General features: G+C 43.5%; 1 protein-coding gene across 1 annotated transcript in view; it reads left to right on the top strand.

Moving 5' to 3' along the window:
• sik2b (salt-inducible kinase 2b) overlaps positions 1-16,100 on the top strand; it is a 41,837-nt gene that overhangs the window by 20,388 nt on the left and 5,349 nt on the right. Inside the window, exons 5-14 of the mRNA XM_037118856.1 lie at positions 4,532-4,656; positions 5,351-5,474; positions 8,351-8,577; positions 9,701-9,853; positions 10,281-10,439; positions 12,193-12,424; positions 12,514-12,807; positions 14,718-14,875; positions 15,654-15,767; positions 15,972-16,060. Coding sequence (XP_036974751.1) covers positions 4,532-4,656; positions 5,351-5,474; positions 8,351-8,577; positions 9,701-9,853; positions 10,281-10,439; positions 12,193-12,424; positions 12,514-12,807; positions 14,718-14,875; positions 15,654-15,767; positions 15,972-16,060 — 1,675 coding nt within the window. The remainder of the gene's footprint in view (positions 1-4,531; positions 4,657-5,350; positions 5,475-8,350; positions 8,578-9,700; positions 9,854-10,280; positions 10,440-12,192; positions 12,425-12,513; positions 12,808-14,717; positions 14,876-15,653; positions 15,768-15,971; positions 16,061-16,100) is intronic.

The raw sequence follows: 16,100 nt of genomic DNA, 5'->3' as shown, positions 1-16,100 counted from the left end.
TCTTTCCTATGGTCCTGATGCATCCCTGTTTTCTAAAGGTCACCTCTGGTCATTCTGTATGGAGCTTAACCAGGCAGCGGTCAGTCAAAGAAAGGTCATGCTAATGGTGGCTGCAGAGGAGAGAGGAACCACAGCAGCGGGTGGTGCCCTTCATGATTTTTCACTTCAAACGGCCCTTTTACGTTCAAGTTGGCAGATTGAAGGGGATGGAAATAGAGGAGGAGAAATAACAGAAAACAAAAACAAGTTGCTAGATCAGAGGTTGAGCAGAGCAGCAAAATACACAGTAATTCACACATGTTAAGTAGTGTTGAGATTCTTATAAACAAAGCAAAAATGTTCTCAGAGAACCGAGAAATGTGATATGTCATACATCATCTCGAATCTCCAGTGTGTTTATAGCTTTGTTAACATTATTTGAATTTTCAAGGTTGAGCCCATCTACAGAGTGATGTCATTGAAAGTGAACCGAACCCTAAAGGTGTTTCATGCTCAATTAAGTGATGTAGAAAGTACAAACAGTCTACAGATCAAGGACACCTGTTGGAGAAACAGTGTCTTATTACATTTCTGATATACATCTATAGGAATAAAAACAAATGGAAGCCAGCAGAGTTGGAAAATAAGTATATATACAATACACTGTGAAACACTGGTTAGAGAATGGAGAGTTGTTTTCTGGATTTCATCCCCATGGCGATTCCTTTATTATCTCTGGTTATATGGGTTTATTGGTGTATGTTGTTTTTTGGCTTAACTTCAAATACAGGATTTTTTACAATGTGTTGGAGGACCCTCGATATATCAGACATTTAATTTATTGAATGACCTTTTAATAAACATCCCCATTGAGCTTCCATTTTTGACCTTGAATGCAACAGTTGACTGAACAACCTTGCCTTTAGGTCCTTCTTGTAGCTTTTGATCAGATTATATTATGTGATTTTTAAGGCCCCTAGAAACGTGTTGGCTCTGGTGCAAATTTAATCATAAATATTTAATGTTACAATTAAAGTTCAAATTTGGAGGAAAGGACTACTCAGGTGTCTCAGTTTAACACTTAAATTAGATTTTTTCTAAGATCCTTTATTGGTGCTCAGAAATACTTGACATTAACTTCTTACAACTGATCCTCAACTCAGAAAAACATACATACAGATATCGCTTATGTACAAATACCAACGATCATGTTGGACTTCGCTCATGGATAAGAAGCTGATGAACAAAAACGTGTATGGCACATTGGATGTTGTCCTCACCCAGCAAGCATTTGAACCAAATACATGCAAAGTTCATTAGAATCATCCTCACGTCAAGGCAAATGTTTCTGATGAAACTATGTACTTTTACTTAATAGCAGCCACTGTGGGAACATGTGGTAATGTGAAATTCAGTTCAGGGATATTTGTCTTAAATTTTCCAAGATTAGCTGACGTTAGCTACTATAAGCTACTATGTTGTATCGGTGTGCAGAGCGTGTGTGTTAATCTGTTAATCTGAATTAAAGTTTCAAGTGACAGGAGGTTGTCATCCTTCCATTCCTTAATAATTACCTTATGGTAAGTTCTTCAAATTTGGCATAAATGAACTATGAAGTGATGGCATTTTATATGCAAAATGTCAAAGGTCATTATCACTGTGGTGTCATAATGTTCTGCAAAATACTTTTATGACCATTATTCAACATGACTCATAGGTCTTCTGTGCTGCCAGGTTGAAGGATTGAGGTTTTGTTGCACCATGTGATGAAACTTCCTTTGTAAAAATAATGTCTAAATGATGACAGCGTGTTTCTCACCGGAAATGAATCACTTGAATCATACTTGTCAATATAGGAACAACTTCCATTTCAACAAACATTACACTTGTTATCTTTTTATTGAATTCCTTCAAAGACTTCACTACAGGCATGGATGTAAACTGCAACTGCAGCAAGACAATGATGAATGAAAAGTTTTTAGAAGTGTGAAAGAAGAGAAGAAACAAGCACACACAAGAGCAGGAATGAGATAGAACCCCCCCTCCCAAGCTGCAGCCACGACTATAAAAATGCTCGTTCCCTATTAGAAATGACATAGTTACATTTTTGACTGCTGGATGCTGCAGCATGATGATATCACTTACACACTTGTGCTAATCACACACACAAACACAGTTTTGGAGTGTATTCCACTGTGACATGTTTGGGCTAATATTATGCTAATACTTTTGTGCGCGACACACACATACTCCCCCGCCCCGCCCCTCCTGACGAGTTATGAGTTCTGTTAGTAGCCTGCAGTGTGCCGGAGCGTTTGACGTCAACCAGTCTGCTCAGTATTCAGCTCCATGAAATGGGTCACAGCTTCTGATGATAAACCAACTGCACTGCTCCGCTCTGCTGTGCTGTGCCTGAATCTCACATCGCACCTTCACAGCAGCATCAGACAGTAAACATACTTGCAATAAAATCCCCTCTGTGGCGCTCCACTTTAACCTCCACTTTGCCTAAGCCACACCTGCCACCACCTGCACTGCAGTGATTAAATGGCGTAAATGCATGGAACCACATTCACTCGTTCTTCCTTTCAGGTGGAGTCTGCACTGTGCTAATCTCTAAAACCTCATTCCTACATGTATTTTCCAGTGAGCTAGAATTTCCAGGACCTTTCTACAGTTGAAATAATGCGTTCAGTAGAGATTCTGCATCATTGTCGTCATCAGCAGCCCCATTTTTAAAGCAGTTTTGGAGCATTTAGCCTTCCCCAGCCAGAAAAGGATGTTGCAATCATAGTAAACAGTAGTTATGCTCAAAAGCATTAGGCCTCCAGATACCCACACGCCCTAAATTATTTTGAACATTTAGTTAATGGTTCAGTGGCCCTGAAGGACAAACAACAAGATTTGTTCACCAAACACAACTACATTTCTTGAAACACTTGTGAAATGTTGATTTTTTTTTGTGAAATGACATTGTGTTTTCTGTATTGTTTTGTTTTGACCTTCATGGCCACCGCACAATGGACAATTGATAGGCAAACTAATTTTAGTATTTATGGCTATAGAGGAAAAATGGCTATTACTCTGGCATCCTGCTGTTTTATACACTTGCCAGTTTATTAGGTTCACCTAGCTAAAACCAATGCAATATAATTGGTCCTGCAATAAATCCTTCCTTCATGAAAGTTAGACTTTTTAATTTCTTTTACAGAGCGGTGTTGATGAGCATTTTTGATGTTTGTTGAGCTGTATTTCATTATACTGACGGTTGTCTCTATATTTATGTGCACTCCTGAAAGCTAGACTGAATATGCATATTGTTTAGATTGTGTATGGTTAATTGTAAAGGGTGATGATTCAGAGCAAAGAAAATGTAAAGGAATCAGTTTCACATTCTTTTACTCTCTCACACACTGCTTCATCTGCGCCTGTGACATTTGTGTGTCTGTCTGAGTGTGTGTGTGTGTGTGTGCGTGTGTGTGTGTGTGTGTGTGTGTGCAAACCCACATCACCTCCAGCCCTATTATGTAAGCCAGATTTTTTTTTTATCAGTGTTATTTATTTGTTTTCCAGTACAATTTTTCTGTTTATGTAACTGTTTCAAATTATGGAAAAAAGGGTGGGGGTGGAGGGTTAAGTGAGCCCGATTGTCTGCTCTTGTTGCTGTCGGGTCCCATGACACCATCACAGGGTACCGGTGATAACAAACCAACCAAGTATGGAATATTTTTTTCTTATCTGTCATCAGTTGATTCACTTTGTTGTTGAGCCATAATATGACCAGTCCCAGTCACAAGTGTGAGAAGTTCCATTTACAATGATAATGAGGCAGAAACATAAAAAAGCCCTCATTTCTGAGAAGTTACCCAGAAATTACAAGTCAATTATGAAATAGTCGGCAATTAATTTCCTGTTGGTCAGTAAGTAGCAATTCTTGTAAACTCAAATGAGAAGAGAAGACAAAGGATAATTTACTGGAGATGGTTTAAGAAGGAAGTGATAGAAAAAGGGGGCTGGCAGAGTAATTGCAGACACTCTAGTTGGCTCGGTGTAATTTGGCAGATACTCCTGCAGCTTTTAGTTGGATTTTAATGAAAGGCAGACATGAACTTTTCAGCCTTTTTTTTTCTGTGTGATTTTGCGCGAGTGTAAGTTCTCTCTGCTCTTCCTCTGAGGAGTCGAATCAGACAGACAACCAATCTGAGTGTAGCATTGATGACCTCATGTCAGTCTCCAGGGGAGGTTACCTCATGCAAAGGCCCATTTCCTCAACGCACAAATATGTGAATCACATATTACGTTACGCAAAACCTCTGCAGACCCCATGGAGACACTTACGAGGACATAACCCACCTGTTGTTCTGGACATTTTCTTTGTCCACTTTGACCACTTCATTACATCAGCCGCTGTATTATAAATATCACTGTGTGCCTGACCGCTTCCCTTTTTACAGTAATTTACAGTCAAGTCATACTTAAAGTTAGAGCTTTCCTTTTTGTATACAGCACAGTATTCACAGCAGATATTCCTCTGGTGTTCTTCCCTGTGTAGATTTTGGATTCGGGAACTTCTTCCAGCCTGGGGAGCCTCTGGCCACGTGGTGCGGCAGCCCGCCTTATGCTGCTCCAGAGGTTTTTGAAGGCCAACAGTATGAAGGCCCACAGCTGGACATCTGGGTAAGATGATCAATTGCATCACCACTTTATTTTTATCATATTTTTTTCCAAATACGGCGACACATGCATTGAATTGAGATATGGATCTCTTTCCTTGTTGCAGTTTTGTTTCGACATTTACATTACTGAGCTACAGGAAATAAGCTGATGCAATACATTTTTGAGAAATTATATATATTTGATAATAGAAACAACGTGTGAGTGATTAAGTCAGCAGTTTTTGTTCCTGTCAAACGATGTTTCCCAACCACAGTTTTTAACCATCCTATCGCAATCATCTACCATATTTTTGTATGTTTTGTACGTGTGAAAGACCACGTATTTATGTGTACCGTATTTAAGGGCATGAATGCAAACAATGATCTTAACCTTATTTACGGTGTTATAAGAAAGTATACTATGTCTTGATCAATTATTAGCCTCTGATATTCAGCATTTTCCTCAGCATTAATTACTTTAAAAATGTGAAGATTGCATGCAGCAGCTGAGCCAAAACAACAAAGTAAGTCATTTTAGTTGAATTTAGTCGAGTGGAAGCATGGAGTGGCAGAAATGGAAATGCTCAAGAACCTCAAAATTGTACATAAGTACTGCACGTTTATAGGCCGTCATGCTTACTTACATCCAGACACTTCAGATTGATTTATCCCCCGCCCTGACCTTGTTCTGTGTGTGCATGTATTCACGTTCACAGAGTATGGGGGTGGTGCTGTATGTGCTGGTGTGTGGCGCGTTGCCCTTTGACGGGCCCACTCTGCCTGTGCTTCGACAGAGAGTCCTAGAAGGAAGGTTTCGCATCCCTTACTTCATGACTGAAGGTAAGGAGAGACTCTCTGGTATAATTAACACAAAACAAGATGAGAGACTGTGCCAGCTCCCACCCCCCTCTACCTCACATTCCTGTAAATGTACACGCATGCGGTGTGTTTGTGAGACACCCTCCAGTCTCCCTTATATCACAGTACACAGTCGAACAGGTGAAAATGGCGTGAAAATTCCCAGTGGCTCACACTTTCCTATTTCAGTCACCATACATACATTAATGTAAGCAGCAGACTCTCTTGTGGCTGCGCCCAGTCAGAGGGTCATTTCATCAACAAGAGAGTATCCCGCTCATTTGATTGGATACAGGAGGAGAGGCTCTGTCATTGTCCTTCGTGTGTACGTGCGTCAGTATGCGTGTGCGTGTGTGCAAGCCGCAGGGTGAGTCAGGTTGGCTAACTGTCTCAAAGCAGCCCTGCTGTTAGCGGCTGTGCTAGCTAGCTGGCAGAAGATTAAGTCCAGAGCTGGAGCTGTTTATGTAACCTGGGGAAGAGCCAGTGACGCCTTCCAGCAGCTCGCCTGTCTGTCTCTCTCGGTGTGTTTGCACGTCTGTCTGACTCATGCTCTCTGTCTGTGAGACATCTTCCTGTCCGTCTGTGGCCCTGTCTGTTCCTCTTGTCTTGTTTCTCTGGATCCTGTCTGCATGTCTGTAGCACTTTCTCCACGGGGGGGTTTGGTGAGAGAGTCGACCAGATTTCTTTTTTTTTTCTGCTCAGGACCTTGAAACAGTTAAGACATAAGGGGAATGTAGGAGTGTAATGTCAGCTCCGTGGCCAAACTGACACTCAAACCCGCCTCCCCACCCCCAGTCCAGCCCCTGTTCCCCGAACAAGGGGAACAGAGTGTGCCGATTTCTTCATCCATCTCATCTCCTCTTGTTTCTCTCACCGGCCAGCGCTGTGGTGCACAGCACAGCCTTGCACCGCACAGTAAACTCTCACTGAAACGTATCTTAGCAGTGTGATGTGGTGCGGTGTGGTCTACTCCCAGTTTACTCATTGATAACAACAGTGGATATTTTTTTTCTTGTGTCTCCCCTGCTGTTGCATGTTGTGCAGGCTGTGGTGGATAGTTGAACAGAACAGCCCGGAATCATGTTATTTTTGTTTTAAAAAGGACTAAAAGATTAATGGATTTGGAGAATCTTTTTGTCAAATAGAGCAACTGAATTGCGAATTGGTGCAGCTTAATTATCTCCGATCCGAAAATAAAAATGCACACTTCTCATGCAGCTCAGCCACTTGTTTTGCTCCTCATGGCAGCAGTACAGCTAGCTCAGACTGGCCAATATATTGATATTATATCATTGTAGGGACAAGAGGCTTTATATTATCTTACATTTTTGATAGTATGATTGATCAGATATATACAATAGCATCGTTTAGATTCTGACCCTGCAATTAGTTTTGCTGTATCTTACATTATTTTCCTCCTGTCCTACAGAGGAAGAAACTAATAGTGTAAAACCAAAACTCTCAAACCAAGTTTAAGTATGAAGGTGAAGATTTAAGGCGTTTTTATGTAAAATGTAAATATATAGTGACATTTGATTTTGTCACCCAGTCCTATAATTTATGAAGTCCTTAAGAGGAGATTTTAAGATATTAAGATAGATAATGTGTATTGCGATATAGCCTCTAAAATATCTCAGTATTATTTCAAGGCCATATCAGATAAGTCAACCTCAGTACCTACTCTCTGCCCTTCAACTTCTCACCACACACTGCCGTTCTCATTGCTCAGTGAAACTCTACACCACTGGGACATTACAAGTGTTAACTGGGATAGTTTTGTGGTTAAGTCATGGTGGTGTAACGTCCTGGCTGAGAACGGTGTGTCAATCAATCAGCCAGAGAAGTTGGAAGGTTATGCAGTGGCGACCTCTTTATATACTCGGAGCTTGCCCTGGTGGTTAGAAGCTTTAAAAAATGTGCCCAGCCTCAGCTGTTGCTATAAACACGGGTGTAGCAACGAGCAGAGCCCGAGTACATTGTGGGTCAAACATATTTTAGTGCATTGTATTTGAAACAGGTTGTTACTTAGCAGCCACACAAGCTGCAAAGATGCCACAGCATGGCATTAAAGTGCAGTGAAGGGCACGGTGGTTATGCATGTAGCGCGGAAAGAAAGTGAAACTGGCAGCCATGAGGTAGAAAAGATGTGATGTAAGCAGACATTAGTGGATCAGCAGGGCAACTGGGAGGAATGTGAAGCAGGGAGTTCATGTTAGCAGTCAGCTCCTTGGGCTTATAAACTGCTAAGGTCTCCCTACTGACTCTGAGATGGAAGACAGGATAGCTGCGGAAGGATTTTGAGATCAGAATCAAAACTTGAGGTCTATTTGATGATTTCAAAACTATTTTCCAGGGTTTAGCTGTTGAAACGACACCTGTTTTGCTTTAAGACTGCAGCACCAGGGTATATGGGAAGAGATGCCGTGCGGCGGGCAGGAATGCAATGCAGGCAGTAGGGGTGCAGGCAGGCCAGAGCAGCACAGCCAGGGGAACAGTAATCCTGTTAAGAACCCAGCTGTGTCTGACGTCAAACTCATCTAGCCGCTAACTAGAGGTGAGGAGCTCTCATTAGGAGGGGAGGAAAAGTAGAAAAGAGCGTAGCCACGCAGCTCAGAAGTGACAGCACAGGAAACTAAGAAAAGAATGTTGCAGATTTTTAAGCTTCTGAGTGTTATTTCTGCCCCACTTCATGTGGGCTGCGTTGATGGGGCTTAATTTGCTTCATCATAGTTTATACAAGAGGTGCTCATCGTTATCTAACATAAACAACCAAATCCTTTTTGTAAAAAAAGTATGAAATGCTTTGGAAAAAAAAATTTTGAAAACGTCTCACAAAAACATCTGTTCTTTTCACCCAGACTGTGAGCACCTTATCCGCAGGATGCTGGTCCTGGACCCATCGAAGCGTCTGTCCGTGGCCCAGATCAAGGAGCACAAGTGGATGGCTCTGTACGCTCCTGTACAGAGGCCGGTTCTGTACCAGCAGCCTCTGTCTGCTGAGGGCGAGACGGGCGTGGGAGAGTACAGCGAGCAGGTCCTTCGGCTGATGCACAGCCTCGGCATCGACCAGCATAAGACTATAGAGGTGAGGAGTTATGTAATAATTAAGTAGAGAACTATCAAAGAACTGTCTTTACCATGTGCACTTAAGATGAATGGTGAAGCTGATTAACCCGTGCAGCTGATTTTAAAATAAACAATCAGATACAAGCTGGATAAAAGTCGGTGGAATAAGACCTCAGGCAAGTGGAGGCACGGGGCCATCCTTCCGCCTTACTCTTTCCCTATCTGAGAATCTCATGGTTGCAGGCTTGACAAGCCAGTGGGAGAAAGTAACAAGTACCTTCTGTGAAATGTTCCCTTTTCTCCCCAATAAAATATGTGCTTTATTCGCCCCAAAGGGCAAGTGCAATATTCCAGTGGCTAAGTCACACATGAATCACAAAACAAACAACATAATGACTGAAACTGTAAGAAAATTCTATAATAAAAGCATTGATCATTCAAATCTTATTAAGAGATATCCAGCAGTTAAAAGAGAGAACTTTGTCTTGATAGATACGAAATCCGATGTCGTAAGTATGAGATAAAAAGTCAAGATCATGAGATGAATTATGACTCATAATTTTTTAGTAATTAATAATTGATTTTTTTCAATCTCAATTTCAACTTTTGTATTTCATATTTATTATCTCATCATTTTTGCCTTTTCTATCTCATAATTCTGACTTTTCATATAATAACTATGACTTATTATCTCATTATTATGACTGACTGTGAAATACTTTTTTAATCAAGCTTAGTTTTCTACATATTTAACTGGCAGAAACAAGCTGAAACTATAATTTACGACAATACTGTAACTCTGATGATGAATTAAAAACACTCTTTTAGATGGGAACCTTGTGTAACCTAATGGTTGAAAAATAAGAATAGGAAATTGCATGCATAATTGTAACAGACACATGGTGTGTAGTATTTTCCTAAAAAACATTTATATGCAGTACGTTTTGTGTGCCATCTTTTCGTTTGATATGTCCATTTCTTCTATTTTAAATCTATACTCTGCTGTTGAGTAATTCCACTGAGGGGAAATAAATACGGAATTATCTCAGCGTGCATTCAGACCTGTCAAAGTTACATCAGGTGTGCTCCAGTTGTGACTTCAATTACCGACACCACCGTTTGTGTTGTCTGTCATCCTCCAGTCTCTGCAGAACAAAAGCTACAACCACTTTGCTGCTATCTACTACCTGCTGGTGGAGCGGCTCAAGGCCCATCGCTGCAGCTTCCCCGTCGAACAGCGGCTCGACGCCCGCCAGCGACGACCCAGCACCATCGCCGAACAGACTGTGGTCAAGGTAACTGCGGGGTTACGAGCTGGTTCGCTGAGATTAGCATCCACAGTTCCTTGATCAAAGCTCCATTATTCACACCTGCACCCAGGAACAAACAGAAAGACACGACTCATTCATTTATTAATCCAGCCTGGTTCTGTCTTCACCTGCTCTTTTCCTACCCAGCCTTGATCTTAATGCATCTCCCTCAGTTACATTATTCATTCGTTTCTTTTTTTTGTCTCTTCTTGTGCAGTTTCTCTTTTATTTCCTCCACAGTCCAGGATCTGGCTTTTGTATCTCGTTTGGATTACAAAGTCAAATTCACAGCAGCTCAATTTTCTCTTAATTGCTTTATTATCAAGGATTTTGTTCAGTATTGGCTCTGAATCAGACAGACTTTTTTGATGTAATGTCAAAGACTCTCCCTCTCTTTCCTCCCTCTCTGCAGTCGACCAGTGGTTCAGCCCAGGTGGGTCTGCTCCCGCAAGGCGTTCGTCTGCTGCGTTCCCCTGCTGTGCCCCAAGCCTCCTCCGATGCTTTCACCTTCCCCCAGACTGCATGTGCCCTGGAGCAGAATTTCACAGTCGAGGATGTCAACACTCCCAAAGTAGGTCCAAAATCAGTAAAATAAAAAAAAAAAAACGTGTGCAAGCTTTGGGGACGTGGGTGTCTTTTTGTGTGTGTGTTCATCCTCTGCTTTCATACGACGGCTCACTTGTGTCTTGCTTTTCGGTTAGGGAGGTTGTATTTATTACGGTCATTAACAGCTTGCACAAGTATGTCCTGAAAAATGATCCCGATAAGCTTGACAGTGATTCGCTTTGATAAGCATACTCTCACTGTGAATCAGAAATGACGGTGTGTGTGTATGTGGGAGTGTGTGCTTGTGCGCGCGCCTCCTTTGAGATTTCGAACTTTGGCACGCTCTGTCGACCTGCCAGAGTGCAGCTGACTCGTTCTCTTATGTAAGAACTCAGCCAGCACTCACATCATACAGGACAGCTGCCTGTCCTGCACGGCTTATAGACAGACACTCACACACACACACACACACTGCTCTCCTTCTCTCCCTGTTTATCTGTGCCAACCAGCGACCTTTTCCTGCAGGCCTGTTGTTAAGCTGACTGACTATTTGAGAACACAGACACCAGTGGTCTGAGTTTGACGGCCTCACACACCTGCAGGCCTACACACACTCATACACAAACACATATGCAGTTTCATTCCTCAAAATGTCTATTTCATCCCACCCCTTCTCCTGGTGCCAATAACTGAATTATGTGGATGTTCAGTTCAGTGTGTTATGTGTGTGTGTGTGTGTCTATGTGTATGCACCCTGAGTGAGTACGTGCATGAGAGAGTGTGTGTGTGTGTGTGTGTGTGTGTGTGTGTGTGTGTGTGTGTGTGTGTGTGTGTGTGTGTGTGTGTGTGTGTGTGTGTGTGTTGTAAGCACAGAGAGAGACAGAGTGTGTGTTATCTGCGTTAATGGAGCCTGGTTATGTAAGCGGTCCTGTGATGATGGCGATGATGATGTGACCTAATGCGAAGCTGAGTGAACACACATGGACAGGAAGCTGCTGTGCTGCTCCAGTGATCTCGCCGCTGTGACCCCTCCTACCCATCAGCCAATGGCAAATCCTGTTTTTGTTTTTTTTTTTCATTTTTGTCTCTATGGTTCTTTTCCCTTTTTTCTTTCCCATTCAGCTTCTTCTTCCTCTTTTTCTCTCCTCTTCCTCATCCTCTCCCCTTATGACCGTCACCCATTTCATTGTCTATTACTCAATGTTGATTTCCCCTCTTGTCCCCAGTGTAGTGTGTGTGTGTGTGTGTGTGTGTGTGTGTGTGTGTGTGTGTGTGTGTGTGTGTGTGTGTGTGTGTGTGTGTGTGTGTGTGTGTGTGTGTGTGTGTGTGTGTGTGTGTGTGAGTTGAGTAACAGCATTCCTCTCCCAGCACACTACAGAAAGCAGATGGGGAACTGGGCAAAGTTTCTCTCTCTAGGCCAACACCAGGCTTTCCGGTTACTGCAGCCACTCATGCAGATGATCTTTGTCTTTGTGTGTGTGTGTGTGTGTGCGTGCGTGTGTGTGTGTGTGTGCACGCATGTGCATGAGTGTCACTCACACAGCACTTTTAGTTTAAGCTCACTTCCTGGCCCTGCATTCCTTTATCCCCACCCTCCACCTCTAGGCCAACACACACAGGCCTGTCTCCATGCTGTAACAAACACACACACACACACCCACACACACACACTCAGTATCAGACCAACTGTGATGAGTGGAGGGAAAACAGAGGGAGGAGAGCAGCTAATGGAGCCCTCATTCTCAGTATGGTGGTCTCCTTGTGCCCCTCCCATCCAGGTGAACGGCTGCCTGCTGGACCCCCTGCCTCCCCCCACTGTCCTCCGCAAGTCCTCCACCTCGTCGCCTAGCAACATGATGGAGACCTCGATCGATGAGGGTATTGAGACTGAGGAGCCCGACACAGAGGATGATCCGCCCCACCTGCTCTCAGCCTATCAGACAGCCCGGTTCGGTCAGCGGCGACACACCCTCTCTGAGGTGACCAACCAGCCGGGGACTTCAAACCAAGGTATGATGTCACCTGATCAAGCACACACCTGTAGACTCACGTTAAAAAGTGAAGCCGTTTAAATTGAATAAAACCATTTTGTCCCCCAGGGAAATTATTCGCTCTCGGCCACAACCCCTCTATGGGTAGTGTGGACTCGGACATGGGCTACGACATGGGCTCCATGCATAGCGACCTCGGCCTGCTAGAGGATCCCCCCTCTCTCAGTGAAGTGGTACAAGCCAACAGCTCTGCCTCTGGCATCACTGCTGCGCCTTTCATGAGCGCTCGGCCCGCCAACCCAGCAATGGCCGCCCTGACTTCACAGCACAGAGAGGCGCACAACCGCTCCCCTATCAGCTTCAGAGAAGGACGCCGTGCCTCTGACACCTCCCTTACCCAAGGTTAGAGCTTCCAATGTTAATTTGTCTTTCTTTTTCTTCATTTCCAGTCATTCTTCTCCTTGGACTTTTTTCTTAAATCACCCACTTCTCCATATGCACTCAGACTACGCTGACTTCATAATTGGTTGAGTATCTTCCTTGATAGATCCAAACACTCCATTTCGACCTCAGTATGCATAAGGCCATTCTGCCACCATAATAGGAAGTTTTACTGCTTGTAATATGTGACATTTTCAGTGCGATTAAATGGATGAGGTGAGAAATAAGCTGCAGAAAAAATGTAAAGACGACCAAGGGCCCACCACTAGACAAATAAAACAAATCCAAATCATTTTATCTTCCATCTTAACGATTGTCAGGTAAACAACAGAAGCGCTTTGTTAATGTTAAAGTACAGCATCAGTAATGTTAGAATGAAGCCTTACAAGTAACTGAAAATGTTTTCGTATAAATCTGACAGCACATGAATGCAGAGTAACACACCTGACTCTCCAACTTAACTGTTGGCAGTCAAATTGCACTGGTGGTAATGTAGACAGCAGCTTTTGACAAGGAAGAAGAATGAGTGGAATAAAAAAAGGTGACATTTCAGTTTCTGCTGGATCGGTTTCTTTGGTTACAGAAGTGCAGTGCTAAATCGGTACATTACCCATTAGTCAATACAGTCACGGGACATTTCAACATAAGTACTACAAAATCTGTATCACGCCATTGATGCAGCTGAATGCAGCAAGTTCAGACCTGCTCATGGGAGACGGTGTTGTAAGCCGCTCTGTGACATACAGAAAAACACTGTCTGAAGTGGAAGCAAACGAGACAGGTTGAGTGAAGAGCTTTGAAACCACCTATGTGACACACACAAGTGTCGATTAAATGCCAGATCCGACACGTCTCCTTAAGCTCCATCACTGCGAGCTGCAGAGAGTCTGATGTTTTAAGTGTCACAGCGCATATGTCTAAGGCTCCGGGATCCGTGAAGCACAAGAGCACCAGTCAAGAGGAAGAGCATTGATTCTCATGACACAGACGCAACACCCCTGCTGCAGCTGCTCCCTCACACATATATATGTATACTGCCTTCCGGATAAAGTGCCTCATTCCCACTCTATCATTTGCTCCCCCCTCCTCTTTTTCACACCCATTTTCCCCCCCTGTCTCTTTCTCCTCTCTCCTTCCTTCTCTCATCCTCTCCAGTCTCTGTGACGACTACAAGGGTGATGATTCACGTTATGAATCATAGATATTTTGAAGGTTTCAGCCCACATACCTGTCCCTCTTCCCCCTTCTCTCTGTTTTCCCTTCTCCCTCTGTACAGCTTGTACTCCATCTTCTTTCTCTTTTCCAAGTTTCAGGATGAAGGATTTTACTCAACCCAAAAAATAAGAGGAATATTAACCAACCTGCCTCTCCTTTACGGCTACATTACTCTGTGCTCGCAGCTTGTGAATCACCTGTGCACTCCCTAAGTTGAAACTATAATTATAGCTTAAAAAAATGTGTGTTACTTCCCTAGCTCTACTTTGACAGCCTGCACTGTGCACTCCCAGTTGGTATTTGCAGTTATTTATATATTTTTCTTTTCGTAATCCTCTTTGGAGAGTGTTGATGCGGTGGATTCTTTTGCGTCAGACTGCTGACTCTCGTTTTAAATAACTCCCACCATCACTGTGAGTCAGGACCTGTTGTTCACAGCCACAGCTCGTCACCACTGGATGGGTCTTATCACACACACATACATGGATATAGTCACATAAACCCACCCACAGCCGCTCATGACGTACATCCAGTCGCATTGACAGTTGGAGCGATGAGGATTGAGCCTGGCTGTCTGACAGTGAAGTGATTCTATCGATCAGCTGCTGAGAATCAATACTGACTTTAGCAATGTTTGGATTAATTTGTGCTCTCAGGTCTGGTCGCATTTCGGCAGCACCTCCAGAACCTGGCGAGGACCAAAGGCATCCTGGAGCTGAACAAAGTCCAGATGCTGGTGGAGCAGATGGGCTCCGGGGAAGGGGCCGCCATGGGCCCCCTGGGACCACAGCACCATTTGCACAACCTCCTGGAGGTCAGCCGTACTGCATGATCACACAAACACACACCCTTCACTCAGACCCATTCAAGATCTTTCTCTTCCCATACCCGTTCTCAGCCTCAGTCCCCTCTACTATCCTCACCCCATATTGGCCAGAGAAAAAAAAGGGGCACACAGGCTGTTGTGTAACCCCACAAGAGGCAGCCAACTGTGGCTTGTTTACTGTCTCCCGTCCCCCTGGGGCCTGGAGCCTGGAACCTAGGCCAAAGTGAATGCAGCCATTGTTGATGTCAGTCAGACTTAACCATAGTAGTGACTGGCACTCAATAGGCCCAAGCTGCAATCACACACAAAAACAGGCACACATATACACAAAATAATACACTCACTCACAGTGCAAGGGGACTATTTGAGGGCAGAGCCAAAAGGTTTCCTGTGGAAAAGAAAAACACAAACAAAATTAATTGTAGAGGCAGACAAGATCTAGTTGTTTTCCTTTTGTCCATCTCTCATAATGCAATAACGCAGCTCTTTGTTGGTTATGATGCTCAGGCCCCATCATCCTTTTAATTTGCTTTCATTTCATTTAACTACTGTGTAATCCCTGTGGTACATGCCATTTAGAGAAAGGCATCTGGCTGATCAGTCACCACACAGGCATTTGGGCAGGAGACAGCATAGATAATCCAGTTAGACCACACGATGAAGCACCCAGACCCTGACACAGCTTCATTAACCGACAGGAGAGGGCATCTGGGATACGCGAGCATTAACGTTGCTTGTTCTAACGCTGTATGTTTTTTAATCGAAGGGCGAGGCTTCCAAGCAGCAGGAGGGCCTAGCTTTATACCAAGGTGGGCCGCATCCACCTCTGCTGTCCCGCAGACAGAGTTTGGAGACACAATACCTCACTCATAGACTACAGGTACAGTCACACACCAACCCATTAAAAACACATAGACTGATTTATACACATTAATGATACACATACAGATCTGTCTTTGCATAACATTCAGTTATATCATTTGGAAATGTAAGGATTATGGAACGGTTTGTAGTCTGTTGCCACGGTCATGGTTATCCTGAACAACAGTCATCAGTCCCGATCTATCTCTCTTCTGCCCAAAAGGCCAACGTCTTGGCTAACAGTCCTGCTAGCTGCCAACTTTTCTGTAAGGAGACTCCTCGAAGTTTAGAGCAACAGCTGCAGGAACACAGGTAAACCATGCTTCACATGTCTACTCCTCATTCTTTAGTA

Source organism: Acanthopagrus latus, chromosome 2 (assembly GCF_904848185.1).
Source record: "Acanthopagrus latus isolate v.2019 chromosome 2, fAcaLat1.1, whole genome shotgun sequence".
NCBI classification, from domain to species: domain Eukaryota; kingdom Metazoa; phylum Chordata; class Actinopteri; order Spariformes; family Sparidae; genus Acanthopagrus; species Acanthopagrus latus.
Note: the sequence above shows the minus strand (reverse complement) of the source record. Positions and strands in the feature narration are given on the sequence as shown.